The sequence below is a fragment of the Prionailurus viverrinus genome, chromosome B4, assembly GCF_022837055.1.
Source record: "Prionailurus viverrinus isolate Anna chromosome B4, UM_Priviv_1.0, whole genome shotgun sequence".
NCBI classification, from domain to species: Eukaryota; Metazoa; Chordata; class Mammalia; order Carnivora; family Felidae; genus Prionailurus; species Prionailurus viverrinus.
This window is the reverse complement of record NC_062567.1, coordinates 76,016,069-76,042,676: the sequence shown is the minus strand read 5'-3', so window position 1 is coordinate 76,042,676 and position 26,608 is coordinate 76,016,069. Positions and strand designations below refer to the sequence as shown.

The 26,608-nt window shown below is 43.3% G+C and overlaps 2 protein-coding genes across 2 annotated transcripts; both read left to right on the top strand.

Moving 5' to 3' along the window:
- Positions 1 to 239: 239 nt before the first annotated feature.
- Positions 240 to 5,909, top strand: KRT5 (keratin 5). The gene is made up of 9 exons (XM_047866103.1): positions 240 to 791; positions 1,372 to 1,586; positions 2,376 to 2,436; positions 2,548 to 2,643; positions 3,225 to 3,389; positions 3,779 to 3,904; positions 4,142 to 4,362; positions 5,100 to 5,134; positions 5,599 to 5,909. Exons 1-9 carry the CDS (start codon positions 240 to 242, stop codon positions 5,907 to 5,909), a joined length of 1,782 nt encoding a protein of 593 aa, XP_047722059.1.
- Positions 5,910 to 20,590: 14,681 nt separating this feature from the next.
- Positions 20,591 to 25,789, top strand: KRT6A (keratin 6A). Its single transcript, XM_047866158.1, has 9 exons — positions 20,591 to 21,130; positions 22,309 to 22,523; positions 22,869 to 22,929; positions 23,087 to 23,182; positions 23,304 to 23,468; positions 23,964 to 24,089; positions 24,949 to 25,169; positions 25,390 to 25,424; positions 25,536 to 25,789. Exons 1-9 carry the CDS (start codon positions 20,591 to 20,593, stop codon positions 25,787 to 25,789), a joined length of 1,713 nt encoding a protein of 570 aa, XP_047722114.1.
- The last annotated feature ends 819 nt before the right edge of the window (positions 25,790 to 26,608 follow it).

Genomic DNA, 26,608 nt, shown 5'->3' with positions numbered 1-26,608 from the left:
CCCCACACCACTGTGCAGGTGTGACGGTGAGCTCACAGCTGCCCCCCAGGCATGCCCAGCCCACTTCATCATTCACAGCTCGACAGTTCTCCCGCCCAACCCAGTCCTAGAGGATAAAAAGGGGGGATTGAAGTTCCTGGGTAACAGAGCCGCCTTCTGCGTCCTGCTGAGCTCTGTTCTCGTCAGCACTTCCCGACCCCTAGTGCCCGGTACTCTTGCTCCACCAGGAACAAGCCATCATGTCTCGCCAGTCGAGTGTATCCTTCCGGAGTGGGGGCGGCCGTAGCTTTAGCGCTGCCTCTGCCATTACCCCGTCTGTCTCCCGCACCAGTTTCACCTCCGTGTCCCGGTCCGGGGGTGGCGGTGGCGGCTTCGGCAGGGTCAGCCTAGGGGGTGCTTGTGGAGCAGGTGGCTATGGCAGCCGGAGCCTCTACAACCTGGGAGGCTCCAAGAGGATCTCCATCAGCACTAGTGGTGGCAGCTTCAGGAACCGATTTGGTGCAGGTGCTGGAGGCGGCTATGGCTTCGGAGGTGGAGCCGTGAGTGGATTTGGTTTTGGCGGTGGAGCCGGTGGCGGCTTTGGGCTCGGTGGCGGCGCTGGCTTTGGAGGTGGCTTTGGTGGCCCTGGCTTCCCTGTGTGCCCCCCTGGAGGCATCCAAGAGGTCACCGTCAACCAGAGTCTTCTGACTCCCCTCAACCTGCAAATCGACCCCACCATCCAGCGGGTGAGGACTGAGGAGCGGGAGCAGATCAAGACCCTCAACAACAAGTTTGCCTCCTTCATCGACAAGGTGAGTCGGGGTCCTCTTTGAAAAAAACAATATGAGTGTGTATATAAATGCCAAAGAAAGGGGGAAGAAGGGAGGTTTTCTGACTTTGTGCAAATACCTGCATAGGTGTCTGTTATGGTTTTTTCTGTGTGCTGGATTTGTGGCCCATTTCCTTAGACTGGCAGCATAGAAGAGCGGGTCTTATTGCTTCTATTTCTTCATCTTCAGAGATTACCCCGAAAGGGCTTCTTGATTCCTGCGGGACAGAGAGATGAATTCTATGCCTCATGTAACAGGGCTGATTGAATAGAAAAGTAGATGAGTTCATCGGGCAGTAATCTGAGTACCTTCACAGCCGCCACTGCACCAGGCCATGCACCACCCAGCTGTGCCCACAGTGCAGGCTGTGTGTCCTGTCTCCCATAGAACAGTGAGGTTGGGCACCTCACTCTGGACCTCCCCTCCTGGGGCCCAGGGCCAGGCATGGCGGTGCATGGTGAGGTTGGGGGGGAGGCCAGCACGAAATGGGAGGAAAACTGGTGAATTGACCATTGAGACACGAAATTCAAGTTTCTCCACCTTCACACTCTGCCTTCTCCAGGTGCGGTTCCTGGAACAACAGAACAAGGTCCTGGACACCAAGTGGACTCTGCTCCAGGAGCAGGGCACCAAGACCGTGAGGCAGAACCTAGAGCCTTTGTTTGAGCAGTACATCAACAACCTCAGGAGACAGCTGGACAGCATCCTGGGGGAGAGGGGCCGCCTGGACTCAGAGCTGAGGAACATGCAGGACCTGGTGGAGGACTTCAAGAACAAGTGGGTTGTGGGGAGCAGAGATGGGGCGGGTGGTGTCTTTTTGGCACCAGATGCACTTCATAACCAGACTGCCTGCCACTTATGCTTTCCCCACGGGCTAGATGTGTATACCTTTCCATGGACACCTGAAGTACTAGGGAAAAAATCCAGCCCATGTTTAGAAAGTACCAGGCCCAAGTTCAGTCCATTGGTAAGGCACTTAGCCACCAGCCAAAGCAGCAAGCTCAGTGCCCTTGGTACCACCTGGCGAAATAAACATCATGTAATCCTTGCTCTTTGGGGCTTTTCTCCCCAGGACACTGGAAGGATACAACATGGGCTTTCTGTTGGGTGGCCCCCAAAGCAGGAACTGAGGACATAACCCAACATAAGTGGCTCAAATAATTTCTTTAGTCCTTGTGAACAAGCAGCTAGGTTGGTAGTTTTTGGTTTGTTTTTTCACAAGGCCATGAAAGCTGAAAAAAAAAAAAGCAGTAGGGAAATTGACTAGAGGTGGAGTTGGGGAGAAACAGCACAGCTTCTTTCCAGGAATATTCCTGATACCACTGAATTGTAGCAATAATATAAAGATTATCTGGTAGGCAGTTACAGAAAAACCGATATCCTTATGGGTGAGGACCTTGCCCAGGGGTTCAGACTACCAGTGCTCCCCCACTCTCTGCCCTCATGATGCGAGAAGACCCTTCCTAGAGGGAAGGTAGGCTCACAGTTGTCTTCATGCAGTAAAGACTCCAGGCCTTACCTGTCCCTCATCTCCTGATCAGCACTTCCCATCCCTTTTACCACCAGGTATGAAGACGAAATCAACAAGCGTACCACTGCTGAGAATGAGTTTGTGATGCTGAAGAAGGTGCGTGGGTAGAAGACAGCCTATAGCCTATGGCTATGCAGTCTTATGGTGTCATTCATTTATGTCAGGGTAAAAAATCGGGTGTGGTGCCAACCATCCCTGTTTCTCTAGGACGTGGATGCTGCCTACATGAATAAGGTGGAGCTAGAGGCCAAGGTCGATGCCTTAATGGACGAGATCAACTTCATGAAGATGTTCTTTGAGGCGGTAAGAAATGCCCCCTATTTGGGACCCAGAGACATGGCCACTGGGACATTATCAAGAATTAGGGGCTCCAGGATTGACCTCAGTGATTCCTAGGCTGTGGACACATCTCTGTCTCTCCTTCCCCCTTGGTACTACTCACACTTTGTTACTTATGAAGCCAACACTTTAAAAAAAGAAAGTCAAATTTAAAGCAAAAGACCTCTTCCACAGTCATTTTGCAGAGTGAGGTTTGGAGTGAGTTATTAGAGGTACAAGTATTCTTTTTCTGGCCACCTACCCTTGCAGGAGTGCCACCCCCTCTCTGTTTTCTCCCAGCATGCAGACCACACAGCTAGATTCTTTTAAAATAAAGTATGACCCAAGAAGATGTGAGTCTGAGAAGTTACATGATGCGGGTTTATTGGAGGTTCAGAGTTGTTAAAGTTTTTTTTTAAGTAGATGGAGTAATGATTTGGATTGTTTATTAACTTATCTAAATTTTTGATGTAGGCGTTCTATTTCTTTTCTCAAGCTGACATACCACAATGAACGGAAGATTTGAATGGAACTGATATTAATGCTGACTTCAAATCTCCCCACAGGAGCTGTCCCAGATGCAGACGCATGTCTCAGACACTTCTGTTGTCCTGTCCATGGACAACAACCGGAACCTGGACCTGGACAGCATCATCTCTGAGGTCAAAGCCCAATATGAGGAGATTGCTAACCGCAGTCGGACAGAAGCTGAGTCCTGGTACCAGACCAAGGTGGGTGCTGTGGTGAATATATCCTGAGTGAGGGGATGGACACATGTCTAGGATTCCAGGTCATTGACAAAATGCTAAGGGTGGGGCTTCTGAAACCTGCTGAGGCCTCTTTGGATGACTTATGGGAACAATTATGCATGTATTTTCCATATAAATTCAAGAACCTTAAGGAGAATCTCATTCTGAATCCCACACCTATGTCTCTATGAAAGCAAAGGCGCTAAAGGGAAAATGATCTAAGACCAGGTCCACCTGGACAAAGCTGAAACTAGCACCAGGCCCCAGACAACTACACTACTTGCCACCTTGGTAGCTCCTACCTGTGAGCTTTGGGAAAGTGTTTCCGCCCTCATATGATTGAGATCTTTCCTCTTTTCTGGTGGCATCAGTATGAAGAGCTGCAGCAGACAGCAGGCCGGCATGGGGATGATCTCCGCAACACCAAGCAAGAGATCTCTGAGATGAACCGGATGATCCAGAGGCTGAGAGCTGAGATTGACAATGTCAAGAAGCAGGTAGGGAGAGGTTGGGAGACCTCTGTTTGGTTTTGTTTTAGTTTTTATAAACACACACACACACACACACACACACACACATGCACACAGAGCTGGGACAAGTACCAGCATTTCAATGTTCTACAATCCACAATGACCAGGACAAATGTACTGGCTTCTCCCTGGAATCTCAGAATGAGATACCTCAGGCCTAGCTCAGCTACTAAAGAGTCCCCACTCTCTTCTTTCCCTCCGTAGTGTGCCAATCTGCAGAACGCCATTGCTGATGCTGAGCAACGCGGGGAGCTGGCCCTCAAGGATGCCAAGCACAAGCTGGCCGAGCTGGAGGATGCCCTGCAAAAGGCCAAGCAGGACATGGCCCGGCTGCTCAGGGAGTACCAGGAGCTCATGAACACCAAGCTGGCCCTGGATGTGGAGATTGCCACCTACAGGAAGCTGCTGGAGGGCGAGGAGTGCAGGTGGGCAACATAATGACTCACTTCACAAGCTCAGGATGGCCTCACATTTGATAATATGAAGCTTCTCCTCCACTACAGGGTGTAAATCACACAAACAAGTGACCACTATCTTGTGCATGATAATTATTCTTCACTAATCCGGTTTCAATCTGACTCCAAGGCATACAGCTGACCTATACAATGTTTCTGACCCTGTTCCCAGCATCAGATTCCTCTCTTTCAAACAGCTAAGCAACTCAACAAATATCTTCCTCGTTCTTCAAGTATCTTTTCTTCAGGAAGCGTTTCATGATTACTCCAGCTGACTTGAATTCACTTGCATTTGGATTCTCAAACTACCCCGTTTTCTGCAATCTTCTGACACTATCCACTGTGTCCTTCCTGTTAGAAGTATTTCTGTCCATGCCAAGTCCCCTCAGAGAATGTCAGCTCCTACCAGGCCAAAACTGCTTCATATATATTCATATTTCCCACAGCCTCTTACTCATAGTTTCTGTATAATGTGTGGAGGAGAATGTGAATTACAATCTTCCTCCCATAACCTGTTTTTAGGTCAACACCTCTTCATTGGAAGTCACTCTAGAGGGCTATCTCTTTCTCTGATTCAAGCAGCTTTTGGGCATGCAGTCTCCTTGTTTGTAAAACAAGCTCTAAACATGACTATGGGAATTATCCACATGGAGTACTACTGTCTTTTGGGGAGTTTTAAACTCTGACTTTAATTTTTCTCCTTTTAGACTGAGTGGAGAAGGAGTTGGACCAGTCAACATCTGTAAGTAAAGTTGAACAGACATTAACAATGATGATAACATGGGGTATTTTGCACCAAGTCAAAATCCTACTATTTCTAGATACTAGTAACTCCCATCCCAATATATGATGTATTTAATACACTTAGTGGGAAGCAGGTGGTAGAGGAGAAAGAACACAGACTGAGACATGAACCAACTTGGCGCATGTCTTGTTTCTTAAAGGGTATGGCCCTATATCCTACACATCTTGTAACCTTTCCCTGTTGTTGTCCTTACCTGCTGAAGACTTAGCACCATCCCTTGCCTTCTATGCTCACCAACTGTCTGTTAGGGACTTAACTAAACGGATTAGTTCTGGGCCTTCATTTGCTACTTTGTGAAAGGGGCCAGGTACAGTGCTAACATTAGCAGTATCAAATAATTTGGACGTGTAGGATCAATCAAGCCAGCTGGTCTTACCAAGTTCTCTCCCCTTTCTCTGCAGCTGTCATCACAAACAGCGTGTCCTCTGCCTACGGAGGCAGCAGTGGCTTTGGCAGTGGCCTTGGTGGAGGTCTTGGCGGTGGTCTTGGCGGTGGTCTTGGTGGTGGTCTTGGAGGAGGTGGCGGTGGGAGCTACTACTCCAGCAGCAGTGGAGGCGTTGGCCTCGGTGGTGGGCTCAGTGTGGGGGGCTCTGGCTTCAGTGCAGGCAGTGGCCGAAGCCTGGGGGTGGGCTTTGGCAGTGGTGGGGGCAGCAGCTCCAGTGTCAAGTTTGTCTCCACCACCTCTTCTTCCCGGAAGAGCTTCAAGAGCTAAGAGCCTGCCACAAGTCACTGCGTCTCAAGTGCAGCCACCAGACCTGTGGTGACCGCCTCTTCCAGGTGGTTGCCAAGCCAAATTTTTCTTTTTTTGGAGCGTAGTCTAGAGCAAGCATATTGCAGAACTGCATTCTTTGGTTTCTGGAAGGGTCCACTCCCCAGTCTCTAGTCTCCCATGTCATGATTCTATGTTCTGCTTCAAATCAGCCTCTAGGTCTCTATAGCATGGTCCTTGATGTGAGAAGAATCCAAAGTTTTCTGGTATCTAAATCTTTCAGAACAGGGTCCCCATCCTAAGCCCAAATTTTGTTCTTGTTCTGACTACCTCCAGAGTGTGTTCAAATAAAAAATGCTTTTATAATATAAGCTGTCGTGCAGAATTGTTTTTTCAAGGCTTACAACCAGCTTAGAGACCCCATGAGGGGCAGTCTGTCCAGATGTGATTGGCTCCTCTGATGATTCATGGGGAGAATGGAATGACCTTGAAGGCAAAGTGGCCATCATGAGTGGTCCAGAGACTACAAGAGGCAGAAGAGGAGGTTGCTAAAGCCTCTAAAATGAAGGAGTCTCTGAAGGGCATAAATGGTAATGTCCATTGTATTGCAATTTGGACAGATTTTAGAGCCTTTTGTTGGGAGGGGCCTGATTCAGGGTGGGCTGATTTGTAAGTAATAGCAGTAATGGGCTTAAGTGAGATTTGTAAATAAGGAATATGTTGCCTTCAGAACTCAAAAAAGCCTAAAAGACATTAGGCCTGTTCTAGTATTGTAGGGGCTAAAAGGGTCAATAGCTATTTCTTGACAGTGTCCATGTGGCCTTTGTATTACCAGATAATTTGAAGTATTTAACTGAGATGGAAGGAACTTGCACTATGTGTGGAGCAGTAGCCCATCCTCTTTTTTTTTTGTGAGCTGTTTCATATTTGCATGTCCTGAATGCATGTGTTCAGTGATCTTTTCAGAGGAGGATTCATCAGTGTAATATCATACTTGTGCTTCTAGAGAAAGTCACATACATTTAAGATCTTGCCTGCAAAGATTGTGTGCAATGCAGGGTTAAGGAGGCATTCCCTGAGCATCTGAGTTAAAAATGTGTTGTCCCCCTTCAGGGGTGAAGGCAAACTATGAATGAAAGGCTGTGGGAATGGGTTTTGAACGGAATATTGTTGGCCAAATCCATGAAAGCAAAGTCTTTACCAGTTGCTGATTGGATAGAGTCAGCAATTTCATTAATATTAGTAGGGGGCCTTAATGGGTGTGACCATGACATTAAGGTTGTGGTAATCCACTATGGGGTAACTTTATTCTTTCCAACTTTAAAACCAAGCCAAATTGGATTTTTGAATGGAGAACGAGTAAGCATAATCCCTCTTCTCTAAACAGATCCCATATAATGGTTTTCACTCTTTGAAGGACTTGTTCTAATTTACATTGGAGCATAGAGGGAATGGTCTATGGAGCCCCATTTTGTCAAGCCAATGTGTAAGTGTCAAGGGCTTAATTTAATTTTAGTTTGTTTGAATGTGCATGACCACTGTGAGATGTTTTAGGGGGCTATAGATGAAATTTAGGCAAGTCAGTAGCTCTGATTAATTAACGTGAGGCATGCCTATTTGTTCTCTATTTTGGGTTCAATAACTCTCCCATGATTACAGGGGTACCTTGTTTAAATTTAGTGATATCTGAGGCATAAGTGTAATTTGACTTCCAGTATGGATTAAGGTCATGAAGATTTGCCAATTGGTGTATTTCAGATGTTAAAGCTAATTTAGAACCTACATGATAGAGGCACAAAGCCAATCCATGCCCTTTTTAAAAATCTTTTTTGGGAATCCTCTTGCACTGTTGGTGGGAATGCAAATTGGTGCAGCCACTCTGGAAAACATAAAAACAGAAAAAATTAATCAAAAAATTAAAAATAGACCTACCCTATGACCCAGCAGTAGCACTGCTAGGAATTTACCCAAGGGATACAGGAGTACTGATGCATAGGGGCACTTGTGCCCCAATGTTTATAGCAGCACTCTCAACAATAGCCAGATTATGGAAAGAGCCTAAATGTCCATCAACTGATGAATGGGTAAAGAAATTGTGGTTTATATACACAATGGAGTACTACGTGGCAATGAGAAAGAACGAAATATGGCCCTTTGTAGCAACGTGGATGGAACTGGAGAGTGTGATGCTAAGTGAAATAAGCCATACAGAGAAAGACAGATACCATATGTTTTCACTCTTGTGTGGATCCTGAGAAACTTAACAGAAACCCATGGGGGAGGGGAAGGAAAAAGAAAAAAAGAGGTTAGAGTGGGAGAGAGCCAAAGCATAAGAGACTCTTAAAAACTGAAAACAAACTGAGGGTTGATGGGGGGTGGGAGGGAGGGGAGGGTGGGTGATGGGTATTGAGGAGGGCACCTCTTGGGATGAGCACTGGGTGTTGTATGGAAATCAATTTGACAATAAATTTCATATATTGAAAAAAATAAAACATTTTAAAAAATTAAAAAATCTTTTTGATGCATAAATTCTCTTAGTAAGTTTTGAATTTCCAATGGCATCAGATTGTGTTTCAGTTCTTTGTTTCTTCCCTGTTTCCAGATTTCTTTCTTACATTCCATTCTTTCTTTCATCTTCTACTTCTTTTGCTTTTTCTTCTTCTTCTCTCCCTCCCTTCCTCCCTCCCTCCTTCCCTTCCTTCCTTCCTTCCTTCCTTCCTTCCCTCCCTCCTTTCCTCTTTCCTTTTCTTTCTCCCTCCCATTCTCTCTCTCTCTTTTTCTTCACTGTGCTTATTCGATGTACTTGGGGGAGAGGGATTTCTTCTCTACCTTCCTCATGTCTATAAATTTCTTCCTCCAGAGGGGATTCCCTCATGGAAATAGTTGAATCACAGTTGTGTCACAGCTATAACATATGTGTGTACCCCTATATGGACCTAAAGATGAGGACTTTTTTTTGGCAATAAGGGCATGGGAAGCAGCAACAGCAGCAAAGGCATTTTGCAGGGTCCTAGTAAACCATCTGCCTTTCAGAGTCTGGCCTTAGCATGCCATATAGTAACTGTTCTTTCTCCACATGGGTGATCATCTGATGGGACCATATATTGCACAGGTCCTTGATGGGACCATATATTGATCTTTCCCTTGAGCACTTCACAGAATGGAGACTAATACCTGCTTGAGACACACACTAATGATCACAGGGTAAGAGTCATTCCCTTAATGTTAGTGTCAGTCATTGTTTATGGGAGAATTGAGAACACAATTCAATATGAGACACACAGATAAGTCTGAGCTGAGTGCATGACCTAATGCCATTTTAAGGAGGTCATCCCCAGTCCCATACTCCTGTCTTTAAATGATGATTATTGAAACTTCTGCATAGGTCAGTTAAGTCTATAACAGATGTCTAGAACTCAGTAGATGTAACACAAAGCAATACAGCTCAAAGTGCAAGTTTGAAAATAAGCAGCAACACAACTCAAAGAACCACTAGATAAAATGCAATAGCTCAAACTGTATGATTACAAGTAGATGGCAGAGCTATACTGCAAGACAAAGCAAAAAAAGAAGGACCTCAGTGGTAACAGTCATCATCTAGACATCCTGCTCACAGTACCAATTATTATAGCCACCCTACCGAGGCAGGATGGATCTCCACTCAAAATTTGATTCAACTATTGATACTGATGACAATACACATACACACCAGGATGGCATGAAAATATATTACTCACATAATAAGGCTTTCTGGGGGAGAGAAGGGAAGGCTTCCTAAACTGGCTCAAATATGGCTTGAAAGAGCAAGGAATGGAGATGGAGTAGGGCTTTTATGGTGGCTAGGCATTAGGCCAGGCTGAGGATTCCCACATATGGCTTGAAGTTCCCACTAGTCACAAAAAAGGGAAGGAACATCAAGACTTCTTTCTTATAAGTTTTCTCAGATGTGGGAAAAGGGGAAGAGGGATGTATAGGGGGCTTAGAAGCTGTCAAATGTCATTATAGTAAGGGTGGCTCAACATTAAAAAAAACCCACCACAATTATATAATGTACAACATTAACATTAACAGAATAAAAAGAGAAATCAAATGGTCTCCTTTGCCCCATGAACATATACAAAACAGACAGCAAATATTATACTTAATACTGAATGATCAAAACTTTCTCATTGACACCAGGAAGGAGACAAGGATAGCTATGATCACCACAATTATTCAACATTATACTAGTGATCATAGACAGTGCAATAAGGCAAGACAAGGAAATAAACATCTTAAATATTGGAGTGAAAAACAACAACAAAAACAACACTAACACCAACACTGCACTTATTCACATATTACATGGTTATGTATGCAGAAAATCAAAAGATTCTTCAAGCTATTAGAATTAATGAGTGAATTTATCAAGGTTACCAGAAAATTAATATAAAATCAATTGTATTTCTATATATTAGCAAAAAACAATTAGAAAACAAAATTTAGAAGATCCCATTTTTAGTAGCATCAAAAATATCTGTTACATAAGAATAAAGATATGCAAAACTTATACACAGAAAACTACAAAACCTTATTGAAAATGACTAAAAACTAATAAAGCAAGGTATATACAGTATTCATGGATTGGAAAACTCATTATTGTAAATGTGTCAATTTACCCTAATTTAACTATGGATTCAAAATCAACAATAGTGAAATTATGGAAAGAGCACAAATGTCCATCAACTGATGAATGGATAAAGAAGATGTGAGATATATATATATATATATAGATAGATAGATAGATATATAGATATAGATATATATGTGTGTGTGTGTGTACACAAAGGAATATTACTCAGCAATGAAAAAGAACGAAATCTTGCCATTTGCAACAACATGGATAGAACCAGAGGGTATTATGCTAAGGGAAATAAGTCATTCAGAGAAAGACAGATATCTTATGACTTCACTCATATGTGGAATTTGAGAAGCACAACAGATGAACAAATCGGAATGTAAAGGAAAATAAGATAAAAACAGAGAGGGAGGCAAACCATAGAAGACTCTTAAATACAGAGAACAAACTGAGGGTTTCTGGAAGGAAGGTGGGTCGAGGGATGGGTTAAATGGGTGATGGGCACTAAGGAGGGAACTTTTGGGGATGAGCACTGGGTTTCGTATGTAAGAGATGAATCACTGGGTTCTACTTCTGAAACCAAGACTACACTGTATGTTAACTAACTTGAATTTAAATAAAACAAACAAACAAAAAACAAAGCAATTTCAATCAAATTTCAGCTGGTATTTTGGGGAAATTGATAAACCTATTCTAAAATTTATATGGAAATGAAAAAAATCTAAAATAGTAAAAAAAAAAACTTGAAAAAGACAAAGTTCTTATAGTTCCAGATATTGAGACTTTTATAAAAATATACTAAATAAGAGTGTAGTGTTGTGAAAATGACTGAAAAATGGACCAGTGGAACAATATATGGAATCTAGAAACAAACCACATAAGGACTCACTTGATTTATGACAATGTTGCCATTGCAGTGCAATCAGGAAAGAGTGGTTTTGCACAACAAATACTACAAAGTCAGTTGACTCTCCATATGGCAAAAAAATGTATCATGAGTCTTAATTCAGATCATAAACAAAACTCAATTTTAGCTGTATTATATTGTCCTATATGTGAAAGAGAAAATGATTGTTTATTTATTTATTTAAAATGTTTGTTTATTTATTTTGGGGGGGGGGAGAATGCAAGCAGGGAGAGGGGCAGAGAGAAGAGGAGATAAAGGGATAAATTCCCCAAGAAGATATTACAATCCTTAATGTGTATGTGCCCAACAACAGAGCATCAAAATACATGAAGCAAAAATGATAAATGACACAGAGAAACAGATGACTCTACTATTGTAGTTGTTGACTTTAACAACCCTCTATTATTAATTGAGAGATCTAGTAGGCAGAAAATCAGTAAGGACATAATTGAACTCAATAGCACCATCAGTCATCTGGATATAATTGACATCTATCAAATACTTCATCCAACAGCAGCAGAATACACATTCTTCTCAAGCTTACATGAAACATTGGCAGGATAGAAAGAATAGAAATCATACAATCTATGCTTTCAAACCACAGTGAAAGTAAATCAGAAATGAATGACAGAAAAATAACTGAAAAATCCCCAATTATGAGGAAATTAAACAACGCACTTCTAAATAACACAAAAGTCAAAGAAGAAATATCAGGAGAAATTTTAAAAATAATTTGAACTAAGTGAAAATAAAAATACAACTTACCAAATTTGTGGGATGCTGCAAAAGCAGTGCATAGAAAGAAATCTATAGAACTGAATGCATACATTAGAAAAGAAGAACCATCTAAAAATCAATAATCTAAGCTTCTACCTTTAGAAAGTAGAAAAAGAAGAGCAAATTAATTTCCAAGTAAGCAGAAGAAAATAAATAATAAAAACTATAGCAGAAATAAATGAAGTAAAAGCAACTAATTAATAGAAAAAAAACTCAATGAAACCAAAATCTCATTCTTTGAAAAGTTCAATAAAATTAATATGCTCCAGCCAGCCTAACTAAGGAGAAAAAAAAGAGAAAAGACACAAGTTACTAATATCAGAAATGAATGAGTGGACATCACTATGGATCCCATGGAGATTAAAAAGATAATAAAAGAATACTACGAACAACCCTATGTCCACAAATTTTATAACCCAGATGAAATGGACCAATTTCTTGAAAGACACAACCTGCCAAAATTCACATAAGAAGAAATAGACAATGTCAATAATCGTCTACCTATTAAAGTAACTGAATCAACAATTCATAATCTTCCAAAATAAAAACATCAGGCCCAGATTGGTTCACTAGTGAATTCTATAAAACATTTAAGGAAGAAATTATACCAATTCTCCACAGTGTCTTCCAGTAGAAAGAAGTAGAAAGAATACTTCCTAACTCATTCTATGATGCCAGCATTGTCTTCATATCAAAACCAGACAAAGACATTACAAAATAGGAAAACTATAAATCAAAATCTCTCATAAACATGGATTCAAAAATCCTCAGAAAAATATTAACAAATTGGATTATAACAAAAAGAATTATAGACCATAAGCAAGTGGGACTTATTCTAGATATGTAAGGCTGGATAATTATCCAAAAATCAAGGACTGTAATTCATCACATCAACAGACTATAGAAGAAAATCACATGATAATGTCAGTAGATGCAGAAAAAGCATTTGACAGAATCCTCCACCATTTAAGATTAAAAACTCTCAGCAAGCTAGAAATAGAGGGTAACTTCCTCAACTTGATAAAAAAACATCTACAAAAAATCTACAACTAACATCACAGTTAATGGTGAGAAACTAGAAGCTTTTCCACTAAGATCAGGAACAAGGCAAGGATGTCCCTTCTCACCGTTCCTTTTCAACATTGCACTGGAGTTCCTAGCTAATGTAATAAGACAAGAAAAGCAAATAAAAGGTATATAGACTAGGAAGAAATGAAACTATCTTTGTTCACAGGAGACTTAATTGTTTACGTGAAAATTCAAATGAACTGACAAAAAATAATCCTGGAATTAATAAGTGATTAGAGAAAGATTGCAGGATATGCAATGAATAACTGAAATTCGAAATGAAAAACCAAACTCCATTTACATTAGCACCTCCAAAACTGAACTACTTAGGAATAAATCTAACAAAATGTATACAAGATCTATATGAGGAAAACTACACATTTCTAATGAACAAAATCAAAAAACTAAATAAATGAAGAGACATTCCATGTTCATGAATAGAAAGACTCAAAAATTTCAAGGTGTCAGTTCTTCCTAACTTAATCTATAGATTCCATGAAATCTCAATCAAAATCACAAGTTATTTTTGGATATTGACAAACTGATTCTAAAGTTTACATGAAGAGGCAAAAGAACCGGAATTATCAACATAATATTGAAGGAGAAAAACAAAGTTGGAGGACTGACACTATCCAACTTTAAGACTTACTATAAAGCTATGGTGATGAAGACCATGTGTTATTGGTGAAGGAATAGATAAATAGATCAACAGAATAGAACAAAGATCCCAGAAGTATACTTGTACAAATAAAGTCAACAGGTCTTCGACAAAGCAACAAAGGCAATATACAATGGAGAGTCAGTCTTTTCAACAAATGGTGCTGGAACAACTGGACATCCATAAGCAAAAAGTGAATCTAGATTTAGACCTTATGTTTTTCACAAAAATTAACTCAAAACGCATCATAAACTAAAATGTAAATGCAAAACTATAAAACCCTAAAAGATAAAATAGGAAGAAATCTAGATAATCTTGGCAATGACTTTTTAGATACAACACCAAAGGCATGATTCATGAAAGAAAGAATTGATAATTGGACTTCATTAAAATTAAAAACACTGACAAGAGAATGAGAAGTCAAGCCACAGACTGTGAGAAAATATTTGCAAAAGACATATCCAATAAAAAAAAGACTGTTGTCTGAAATATAAAGAGCTCTTAAAACCCAACAATAAGAAAACTAATAAGCCAATTAAAAAATAAACCAAAGATCTTAACAGACAGCTCAGATACAGATGGTAAATAAGATACACAGATGGTAAATAAGCATATGAAAAGATGCCCCTACCATATGTCATTAAGGAAATGCAAATTAAAACAATGAGATACCACTACGCACCTTTTAGAATAGTGGAAATTCAAAACTCTGACAACACCAAATGCTGAGGAGGATGTGGAGCAACAAGAATTCCATTCATTGTTAAAGGGAATACAAAATGATACAGCCATGTTGGAGACAGTTTGGCAGTTTCTTACAAAATTAAACACACTCTTAACCGTATTATCCAACAATCACCCTCTTCAGTATTTACCCAAATGAGCTGAAAACTTACGTCCATACAAAAACCTGCACTTAATGTTTATAGCAGCATAGATTCACCAGCTGTAACAAATGTACCCCTCTGGTGAAGGATGTTGATAGTGAGGGAGGCTAAGTCTGCGAGGGCTCAGGGAGTATATGGGAACTCTGTACTTTCTGCTCAATTTTGCTGTGAACCTAAAACTCCTCTAAAAATTACAGTATATTTTTAAGAATGGTACAATCATTTTGGAAAACTAAAATGTATTTACCATGTCAGGGGGGAAGGGGTAGGGGAAGGGTACATGTGAGATGTGCCTGGCTGGGCTGGCCGTACATTCCCTCTTGATGCAGCAATTCTATTTGTAGCCATTTATTTATGTAAAATGAAAACATATGTCCACACAAAGCCTCATGAGTATGTTGCTAACTGTTTTATAGATGGTAATAAACTGGAAATATTTTAGGAACCTATCAGTCAGAATGGTTAAAGAAACTGTGGTATATTCATACAATGGCGCATCACTCAGCAGTAAAAAAGAATGAACTATTAATTAGCAATGAACTATCACAACAATGTGGATGAATCTCAGAAACATTTTGCTGATTAAAAAATCCAGACGCACACATATAAATGACATAAATATATAAAATAATAACAAATAAATATATGCATTTTTAAAGTGTATACTGTTTGGTTCCATTTATATAAAGTTCTAAAATAAACACATTAATCCAAGGTGGAAAAAAATCCAAAAATAGTGATTGCCCAGGACAGCGGGATTATAGGAAAAAGGACACAAGGGAATGTCCTAGAATAATGGAAATGTTCTCTATCTTGATATTGTATGGATTATGAAAGTGCATGAATTTGTCAAATTTTATTGAACTCCACACTTAAGATCGGTGCATTTCACTGTATGTAAATTATGCCTCAATTAATTTAAAAACATTTTACAAGAAAGAATATTCCACCCTTCAAGTTTTCTATAGTGGATATGGGAGAGAAAGAAGGGAATTGGGAATGGAATCTAATTTACCCAATCAACAGTTTCTGCCACAGGGTCCAAGCATTCCCATATTGAATGTTCTTCTTTGCCCTTTTGGAAAAATCCGGCTGTTTCTGGAAGCAGCTGAGGAAAGGGCAGAGGAAAATGGGAAGGAAGTTAAATTTATCAGATCCCCTTGAGGTCTCCTTTGCTTCATAAATTCCATGGACTTGTGCCAGAATATTTATCTGTCACTAATCCCAACCCTAGGCTTAAAGTGAGATTACAAAGGATTAACAGATGAAGTTGCCACTAAATGCCAAGAAATCTCAGAGGAGAACGTTTGAGCTATGTTTGCTCTCTAGCATATTCACACTAAGACTCGGCTGATTTTGAGATGAATTTTTTGGGTCAGAATTACTCCAAATTATCCTGAATTGGGGATAAATTAATTACCCAATGTATTCATCATTAACTAGACACTCCGCCTTTGCTGATATATGATCCTGTCACTGTGTTCTCTGCCAAAATCGTGTGTATAAACCTTGAGAAATACAAGGGAAGTCCTACAGTTTAGTGCATACTGTATGTTCACAACAGCCTAGTAACTAAGTAATACAATTTTGAAAGTTTCAATACTGTCTGAACCTCTGTGTATATCCTAGAAGGCTGCACTCTCTACTCCAACTTTGGTGCTACTGTCTACAATCTTTATGCATGTGGCTGCATGTGTTTTCTTCAGTGGGTCCTCTGTAGGTATGGGACTGGGTCTGTGGGATTCCCTCTGAACAACATCATTCTGCACTGAGGCTTGCAGGATTAGGCACTTAGTCTTAAACTTCTGATGGATTATGACAATATTGTATCCCTCAGTCTCATCTGCCAGCTCTCCACCCAAGGAGTCAGAAAGACAAGGCAGACTTTGCATGGGCTACATCTTCAGGACTTCCCTCCTGCCTTCCTCCATGCTGGGAAAAATGCAAGGAGTACAAGTTAATCCCTGGGCCCCAGAACAAAGGCCTTCTTCATTCCATGGCGATCAGAAGGCACCACGGAAGGGAGGCTGTCCTGGCAGAAAGAAGAGGCTGGGTTCAGCAGCCTGCTGGGGAGGAGGCTGACTGTCATCGGTGTTACTCAGGTTGCTTGCTTTAGTTTCTCTCACATAGTTGCATGAACTATCACCCTTTGTTTGACTCTTGTTATGAAGGTCTGGCCTTCTCCACCCTGCTTCTCTGGGAAAATATAACTCCCCTGAGCTCCACCATGGGACATGATTCAGGAACACTGGGGAGGTTTCGTTGAAGAAATCCATTTCTAACCACCCAGTGGGTCCCCACTACCTATGAACACAGCCCTCTCCTGAGAGTGGAAGCAAGAGGAGAGGGCAGAGGACAGGACTCTAGAGGAGAAAAAAAGCACAGCTTAGACCCAGGGCAGCAGTCTAAAAGTGGGTTCCAGAACACAAGACACCTCCCTGCAACCAAAGATATAAAGAATCCAGGGCAAATGAATCAAGTACAAACTTGACCTTTTGAGTGTGGTGGGATAAGAAAAGAGTGAAATCATAAGGGGACTCACCATGGGGTCCCTTCTGTCTAACTCGCCCACCTCACTGTCATAGGAACCTGTGGCAGCTCTCATGAATCTTTCTCTAGCTGACATCACTCATGGTCAGGGTCACCAGAATTGATTCCCGGGGCATTATTCCCTGGCAGGTAGTGATGACAATTTTTGGGAAAGAGATCTTTAGATATATTAGAGAGAATATAATATAATATAATATAATATAATATAATACAATACAGAATGTCTTATCAATCTGTAAATAGGAGAAATACTTGTGTCGGGAAATGAAACATAGTACTTTATACTGCTGGTGCTATCTGGTGCGCATGGCAAGCTGGGAAGTTGATAATATGTTCAAGTTAAACCATCCTATGACAGGCTAAATAGTTGAATGTAAAGTTCCTGCTGCAATTGAATTATACCCCATATTCAGGGATGAGTCTGCTCATATGCTGGAAAAGCTATATAATCAGTACCAAAGGAGGCACTGATCTGGTCACATGTGCTGCTTGATAGCAGCCTGTCCCTGCGTGCACAACCCGGAGGACAGAAGAGGACCGACCCAACAGCAGGTGGCTCAGAGGAGACTGACTCCATAGGACAGAGAAGGCAGCTTGCTGGGCTCCCACCAAAGACCCAGATCCTCCTTTTCTCTGGCCACAGTTTCCTTCCAGCCACTTGGGTAAGGAGCTGCTTCCACCCTGGAGCAGAGCTTTCCCCTGTCCTGCTGCTCTGAGTACCAACAAGCTTGTAAATCATACTTCTGCTACTGTTGCTCTTCTGGTTTCCATGGCTCTGAGTGGCTTCTAGGAAGAAGTGCAAACTCCACCTATGACTTCCAGATCCTTACCAATATGACACAAATCTGCAATGCTGTTATCATTTTTTTTCATCCCCGCCCCCTCTGCCACACACACAGCTGCATCTGTGTTTCAGATTCTCATGAGTTCTGAACTCATGAAGATTCTCATGAGTTCCTGAACTCATCAAGCTTCTTCATACTTCCATTATAATAATGGTATTAGCTCATCTTCATTGAGAACTTCTGTGCAGGCACTGTGCTAACGCCTTTATGTTACTTCCTATAATCCTCACAACACTGTGAAGTAGGTACTATGTTCACCCCCAGGTTAAAGCTGAAAAATGAAAGTTTTCAAAAACACATAGGAACCTAGTTATGAACCTGAGCACTCTGTCTCCAGAGCTCATGCTCTTTTTTTAAAAAATTTTTTTAATGTTTATTCATTTTTGAGAGATAGACAAAGTGCAGAGGGGCAGAGAGAAAGGGAGACACAGAATCTGAAGCATACTCCAGGCTCTGAGCTATCAGCATAGAGCCTGGTGTGGGGCTTGAACTCACAAACCATGAGATCATGACCTGAGCCAAAGTCAGACGCTTAAATGACAGAGCCACCCAGGCACCCCTAGAGCCCATGCTCTTAACCAGGGGTTGAACAACTGTCTCTTTAAAGGGCCAAATAGATCTACTATTAGTACTACTAAAATGTAGATCTTTTAGTATTTGCAAGCCATACATTCTCAGTGGCAACAACCCAACTACACCATTACAGTATGAAAGCAGCTCTAGACATAAATATTGGGCAAAATGCATGCTACTGCCACCTGACTTGCCAACCCTTCCTACCCTTCCTGGCATCATCTATGCCAAGCCTAAAGCCTCTATCCTAAGAGAGTAGAGCAGATCAGAACACTGCGCCATGGGAGGGAACACATCTTTCCCAGAACTAGGTGGAAGCACATTTCTTGGTCAGCCATTGTGCAACCAGGGTGGAGAGAAGGGAGCCATTTCCATCATCCTGAGAAGTTATCTCTTTCCTGAAAGATGCTCAGATAGCACCTCCTTTGATATTGTGCACCCCAAAACACTGGGGAGATGGGACATTTATAAGATAGCACCAGGAGATTTACTCAGGTCATCTCAATGTGCGAGTTTCTCTTTTCTCTGCTGGTTGCCATTTCACCCTGTGTTTCTCACAGAATGCCCGCAATTGCTCTCAACACTCCTTGTGCTCAGTGCTTACTCTGTGGACCTCATTCCTCTCCAGACCAAATACCACACTCATTTCACAGCCTTCTTTCCCTCTGAGGTGTGTAGCCAGTTCAGATTGCAAGTGCTGAGATTAGAAATATAAATTTTGAATTTACTTGTGACATCATCACACATGTAAGGACACATTTGTATGATTCACTGTTTCTATATGCCCCTCAACTTTCTGTACACACCCCATTAAGGAGTCTGCTTCTTGATTCCTAAGAAATGTCAAAGTCTGTTGGAATCAAAATTCAGTGATTCCTCAATGATTTTTGTCCTTACTCACTTTCAATTCCTTAAGTTAAGCTCTAACTGAACATTTCGAAACAGGACAGAAAAGCTGTCTATGGATTCCAGTTGGAGAGAAAATTTTGCATAATAATCATATCAGTGGAAGACCAAGCATTGGGGAGATGGGTGCAGAGGTCAGGCCTCTGGGCAGAGTGGCCCTTGGTGATGTCTCCTGTCCTTTCAGGAAACTGCCAGTTGGGCAGCTTATCACATAGGACAGAGACAAAAGGCTCATCTGGCAGTGTAAAAACTCAACTCTCCAGTTCCTTTGCCTTTCAAAGGGAGTTATGTCCCCAGTATAGCCACCATTTCCATGTCCAGGCCATCAGGAGGAACAGCCAGAAGCTCCAGAGGGACAGGTACAAACATGGTGAAAAAAAGCAGGCCACTTCTTGCTGAGGCCTCTGGGCAAATGCCTATAAGAACTCAGACAGTCGCAACCTGATGGGAAGGGTGTTGCTGGTAGAGGAGAAAACCTGTGTGGGAAGGGGGCACACAGAGGAGTGTCTGAGTAAGCAGAAAGAAGGGACAATTATCACAGATCAGCTCCTTGTCTCCTTTGTTTGAGAACATGACTAATTCCTGACTTCAGTGAATTCATACGCAGCCTTATTGTGTTGGGATCATCAAGGCTGGAAGGCAGGAGAATTTCTCCATGACTAAAGGAAGCCAAAGAAGCAATCTTCATATTTCATACCTTTAAGAGGCTGGGAGTGATCTCACTATTTGTAAAGATCAGCCCTTCCCAATCTGCAAGCTCACCTTCCAGGACGGAGCCCAGCCCATTTTCACCATATATAAACTGCTGCCGGGAGGCTCATCTCACAGATCTGCTCCTCTCAGCTCTACCCTCCAGCCTCTCACGCTTTCTTCAGCCTTCCCCTCTTCAGGAATCATGTCTAGCAAATCCACCATGAGGAGCCAAAGCATCAGCCACCGTGGCTTCAGCACCAGCTCAGCCAGAGTCCCAGGGGTCTGCCGCTCTGGCTTCAGCAGTGTCTCTGTGTCCCGCTCCAGGGGCACTGGTGGCCTCGGTGGAGTGTGTGGAGGAGCTGGCTTTGGGAGCAGGAGCCTCTATAGCCTGGGCGGCTCCAAGAGGATCTCCATCGGAGGGGGCAGCTGTGCCATCAGTGGCGGATATGGTGGCCGAGTTGGAGGTGGCTTTGGCTATGGAGGTGGAGCTGCCAGTGGATTTGGTTTTGGTGCCGCAGCTGGTGGTGGCTTTGGGCTCGGTGGTGGAGCTGGTTTTGCTGGTGGCTATGGGGGCTCTGGCTTCCCTGTGTGCCCCCCTGGAGGCATCCAAGAGGTCACCATCAACCAGAACCTCCTCACTCCTCTGAACCTGCAAATCGACCCCACCATCCAGCGGGTGAGGACTGAGGAGCGGGAGCAGATCAAGACCCTCAACAACAAGTTCGCCTCCTTCATCGACAAGGTGAGCCAGGAAGACCTGCCTCCACTGGGATGTCAGGCTCCCCAGACTAGACAATCAATGAATGTCCTACTGGGGTGAGATTCAGGAGGGAGGGAGAAGGGGACTCAGAGGAGCTCTCCCCTGGGATGTCAGATGGCCTCCATGTTGACAACACGCAGAAGGTGATGGAAATCACTTGAAACCACTGGGTCTCTTAAATGTCTTTCAACCCAGCCAGGGAACAATACTCAACTTGTGTTATCCATGAAGCAAAATAAGGCAATGAGAGAATAGAATCGGTCAGCTTTACCTGCTGAATATTCTAAGAGATTAAATAATAATTCCAGTGGAAAACTGTTCTAGGGTTCTGGACATGAGGAAAATGGTGAAAGAATAGAAAAAGATTTCTGAATGAATTAAAAAAAGGGTCAGAAATATTTACATAAAGATAAAATTAAGAAAAAGATTTCTGGCTGAATTAGAAAAAAAGTCTCACAAACATTTACATAAATATAGAAATGCAAAATGTGCATGACCATTAGGGCATTTGTTATACAGGGCAATCATGCACTAAAGCAGAAGTTAATGGAATCCAGTAATTAACTGAACTGGATTAAATCACTAGTTTCTGCACATTTAACAGTCCTTTACCTGAGGTACAATTTAAATATAACTTTCCACTTTGTAACAGAGAAATACTATGTTTTTAAATGTCTATTTAAGTATTTTGAGAGAGAGAGAGAGAGAGAAACTGGAAGAGAGAACAGGAGAGGGTTACAGGTAGAGAGACAGCACAGAGCCTGACAGGGGCTAGATCTCACAACAGTGAGATGATGACCTGAGCCAAAATCAAAAATCAGAAGCTTAACTGAATGAGCCACCCAGGCACCCCAGAAATATTTTTAACTAGATGTGTGGTTGTGCTTTTCAATAAAAAGAGAAGAAATGTTGAAAGACACTGATAGGCCGAATAGCTTAGTTGGTGAGAAGATGTCACAGGTCCATGGAAGAATTTCACACTAAGACCAGTGAGGTTGGAACGAAATAGGGTTGGGGGTGCAACACTGTCAGCCTGACCCTCTGTACATGGTCTGTAATAGCCCAACCTGGGCGACTACCCAAAGTGCCTGGGCACCTGTCAGGTTACATCTCTTTCTCCCTGGCTTTCTGTGGCAAATAACAATCTTGTCTTCTTCCAGGTGCGATTCCTGGAACAACAGAACAAGGTCCTGGACACCAAGTGGACTCTGCTCCAGGAGCAGGGCACCAAGACCGTGAGGCAGAACCTGGAGCCCTTGTTTGAGCAGTACATCAACAACCTCAGGAGACAGCTAGACAGCATCCTGGGGGAGAGGGGCCGCCTGGACACAGAGCTCAGGGGCATGCAGGACATGGTGGAGGACTTCAAGAACAAGTGAGCACAAGGACAGAAAGGGCTCCATTCCCTGACGTGCACACATCAAGACTATTGGGTGACTAGGTCAAGATGTGGGCCTGATTCCATAGCAAAACATGTTCATGGAAATGAAACTCACAATTGTTGCCGAAAACAACCCCCAAATAGCAAAAAGGCCATAGAGGTGGATGGGGAGAGAAAAAGATAAAAACAATTTAGGGACCCCCAAAACTCATTTTTGTGGCTCACTGGCAGGAAGCTCTTTTTGGGTATATCTCTCTTATGGAAAGTTGGGATTCCAGGACACTTTCTGTATCATCCTTGCCCCTGGCTCAATTATGTCTTACCCTCTTCTGTGTCTAGATACGAAGATGAAATCAACAAGCGCACAGCAGCAGAGAATGAATTTGTGACTCTGAAGAAGGTGAGCTGCTGAAGATCAGGGGTTCATGTTCCTTTCTAGAAAGAAAGGACTCTTGGGCCCTGCACACATCCAAGAGGGGAGTAGATGGGGAGACTAAAAGGTGTTCAGACTGGGAAGGAAGTCTCAGCTGACTCCAAGGTGTTGGCTTGTTCCCCAGGATGTGGATGCTGCCTACATGAATAAGGTTGAATTGCAAGCCAAGGTAGATGCTCTCATGGATGAGATCAACTTCACCAGAGCCTTGTATGAAGCAGTAAGCATCCCCAGTCCTCTTTTTTTGTTGTGATGGGGCTCTGCCAAGGGTGGAGGATCTTGGGGTGGGGTACGTCTATAAGGCCAAGGGAAAGATGATCTGATGATCTTATGCTCTGCAGGAACTGGCTCAGATGCAAACCCACATCTCAGACACTTCCGTGGTCCTGTCCATGGACAACAACCGTAACCTGGACCTGGACAGCATCATCGCTGAAGTCAAAGCCCAATATGAGGAGATCGCTCAGAAGAGCCGGGCTGAGGCTGAGTCCTGGTACCAGAGCAAGGTGAGCCTTGAGTTGACAGGTGCCCAGGATTGCCTGTGTCCTCTTCCTAGACACCAGCAAGCCTACCCCTTCGCTGGGAAAATCACCTCAAGGAAGCTGATGATTTCTCACAGGTGTGAACCCTGCACTCACAGAGCAGGCATTCACAGAATTTATGTGCTTTTTGAGTAAGTCAAAGAACCCTGCTGCAGGAGGCTAGCTACATAGATAGGGATCTAGTGATCCTTGCTTTTGTCTTCACCCTGAGTCGGCTCCCTTGGAAACATAATACAGAACATTGCTGGCCCCCAACTGAACTAGGCAGCCAGCACTCCATTAAAAAGAGGGTCTGTGATCAGTGTACAGTATTCAGTGAGCTTGCCCCGTCAACTTTCTCTAAAATGCCTTGGTGAGCAGTCACTAGCTCTGGGTGTGTTCAATGCCAGATTGAGAAGTCAGGTCACCATTAGCATGTGAAAACTCACATGCACCACCTTCTCTCCCTCTGGACTCCAGTATGAAGAGCTGCAGGTCACCGCAGGTAGACACGGGGATGATCTGCGCAACACCAAGCAGGAGATTGCTGAGATCAACCGCATGATCCAGAGGCTGAGATCCGAGATCGACCATGTCAAGAAGCAGGTACGGTGGGGGCTTCTGGAGAAGACAAGCATCACTTCCTCACTCAACCACCAGGCAGCCATCAGCCACCATTTGGGAAATGCTGGGAATTGGGGGAAGAGCAAAGAGAGGGGTGCATGTGGCTCCCACCCTCAGTGAGTTCCCACATATGAGGACAGATGAGTGCTAACCCTACAGAATGACACAACCACATGACAAGAGCAATCCCAATTAGTCAGAGTGTAGAAAGATCATCCAGGGACTTTTGAAAGAGATTACTTAAGGAGAATGCTTGGTTTAGGAATACAAGAAACAAGTGGGGAAAGAAAAGGGGAGGCCCAAAGTCGGGGGGGGGCAAGATTGTTCTAAATCTGCTCAACATCGAATTGAAACAGAAGTTGAGCAGTGACCCAGGATGAAGATCGGTGTTGCCCAAGCATGTTAGAAGACCTTAGGAGTGAGGAGGACAAGATCTCAAGGGCCAGAAGTGAAACTCATAGCCTTAAGTGAAGATGTTGGTAATTTTGTATAAATGAGGGGGCATCCACATGAATCATGAGAAAAGGTTCTGGTCTGGTTTTGGAGACAGCACTCAAAACAAACTGAGTGGGTCCATTTCTTTCAACTATGCTGATATTTGGTCCAGTATAGGGTCTCCCACCCAGCCCTCAGAGGAGGTGGTTTAAAAAAGGCATATATGTTCTCATGTGGCTCCCAGACTAGGTAAGTTGTGCCGAGCAGACAAAGACTGGGAAAAAATGTGGTAGAAGTCCCTTACCATCGTATCTGGGCTCTGGAACTGTTCCTCACTAGAAAGAAGTATGGCTACTCTCCTGGAGAACTACATTACGAGTTCCTTCTGCCTATCTTCTTGCTTTAGTGTGCCAACCTGCAGTCCGCTATTGCTGATGCTGAACAGCGTGGGGAGATGGCCCTCAAGGATGCCAAGAACAAGCTGGCTGATCTGGAGGATGCTCTGCAGAAGGCCAAGCAGGACATGGCCCGGCTGCTAAAGGAGTACCAGGAGCTGATGAATGTCAAGCTAGCCCTGGACGTGGAGATTGCCACCTACAGGAAGCTGCTGGAGGGCGAGGAGTGCAGGTGAGTAACTCACACAAGCTCCTCAAACCTCTGAATATATGTCCATGATGTCTGGCCATGAGCACAAGTTGAAGGCATTCTAGTTATGGCCACAATCATGACTCTCAGAGAATCTTAAAAGGCAGTTTGCTCATGGGTTATCCTCACATCGAGGCTTCCCACTCTGGTCCAGTGGTGGCTGTCTGAGGTCTCACGGTCCCTGTGTTTTCTCCCTTCCTAGGCTGAGTGGGGAAGGTGTTGGACAAGTCAACATCTGTAAGTACTTTGCTTGCCCCTCTCCCTTGCCCTTAGCCCATCTGATGAGACTCAGACTGGCAGAATGAGCTCACTGTGTCCTATGTGTCCTTGTCTCCCTCCCCTTCACAGCTGTGGTGCAGTCCACCGTCTCCGGAGGCTATGGCAGCGCTGGCGGCTATGGCAGTGCCAGCGGTGTGGGCAGTGGTGCAGGCCTGGGCGGAGGCAGCGGCTACTCCTATGGCAGTGGCCACAGCTTGGGAGCTGGCTTCAGTTCCAGCAGCGGCAGAGGCATTGGAGGTGGCTTCAGCTCCTCTGGGGGCAGCAGTTCCACCATCAAATACACCACCACCTCATCCTCCACTAGGAAGAGCTACAAGCACTAAGTTCTGCCATCAGCTCTTGGCCCCACGTTGTCCCATCTACAACTGGATTGCCCTCTCTCAGGCGCTTCTCCTCTCCCATCTCTGGTTTCTTACTCTCTGACTCTGAGCAGAAACTGCTGAGTGCCTTCATTTCTCATCACTGCCTATACCTGCTCCACCTGAGCTTCCACTGCTCACCATCCAAAGGTCACTGCCTGGGTCCTACTCCAGGACACAGCAACTTCTTCTTGCTTCCATGGGCCCATGAATTTCCCATCTCTCAAGTAGTGAGGCCTTCCCTCACATGCTTGTGAAAGCATAAGTGATCAGCTCTATGATAAACAGGGTTTGTGTCCCTGTCATGTGTTCTTCACCTTGCTCTCTTCCAATGCAATAAAGCAGATTTATAATATAATTCATGGTGGAGTAGTGACTTGCTTCATTACCTTTGGGTCCTGAGTGTTTTCATCAGACAAATGCCTTATCATGTGAAGAATACTCCCAATCCCCAGTACTTACTCCCATCCTTTAGACTGCTTCATCAAACCTCAGTCTCGCATCCTGATGTGCAGGATTCCTTGCCAGATTAGACTCCACGTAAATGCTTGTCAAGTGGAGTGTCAGGAATCTGGTCTACATCAATGTAAAATGTTTGCACTGCCTGTATTTGGGAGTAGCATCTTAGCCTCTTTGACTTGGTCTGTAAGATTCTCTGCCACCTGCTCAAGCAGCCACCCATAATGCCCAGAGAAATATAGTACTGTCCAGTTAGAGCCAGACAATAGTGACAAGAGAATAAGAGATTAGATTTTACTTGCAATTGCCTTCGTGACCCAGAAA

What these genes read in the sequence shown, in the direction of transcription:
- KRT5 (XM_047866103.1), top strand. Translation starts at nt 240, where the DNA reads ATGTCTCGCCAGTCGAGTGTATCCTTCCGGAGTGGGGGCGGCCGTAGC. An exon ending in TTGCCTCCTTCATCGACAAG is followed by an intron (nt 792 to 1,371) that starts GTGAGTCGGGGT and finishes TGCCTTCTCCAG; the next exon opens with GTGCGGTTCCTGGAACAACA. An exon ending in TTGACAATGTCAAGAAGCAG is followed by an intron (nt 3,905 to 4,141) that starts GTAGGGAGAGGT and finishes TTCCCTCCGTAG; the next exon opens with TGTGCCAATCTGCAGAACGC.
- KRT6A (XM_047866158.1), top strand. Translation starts at nt 20,591, where the DNA reads ATGTCTAGCAAATCCACCATGAGGAGCCAAAGCATCAGCCACCGTGGC. An exon ending in GTGGAGGACTTCAAGAACAA is followed by an intron (nt 22,524 to 22,868) that starts GTGAGCACAAGG and finishes TTCTGTGTCTAG; the next exon opens with ATACGAAGATGAAATCAACA. An exon ending in TGTTGGACAAGTCAACATCT is followed by an intron (nt 25,425 to 25,535) that starts GTAAGTACTTTG and finishes TCCCCTTCACAG; the next exon opens with CTGTGGTGCAGTCCACCGTC.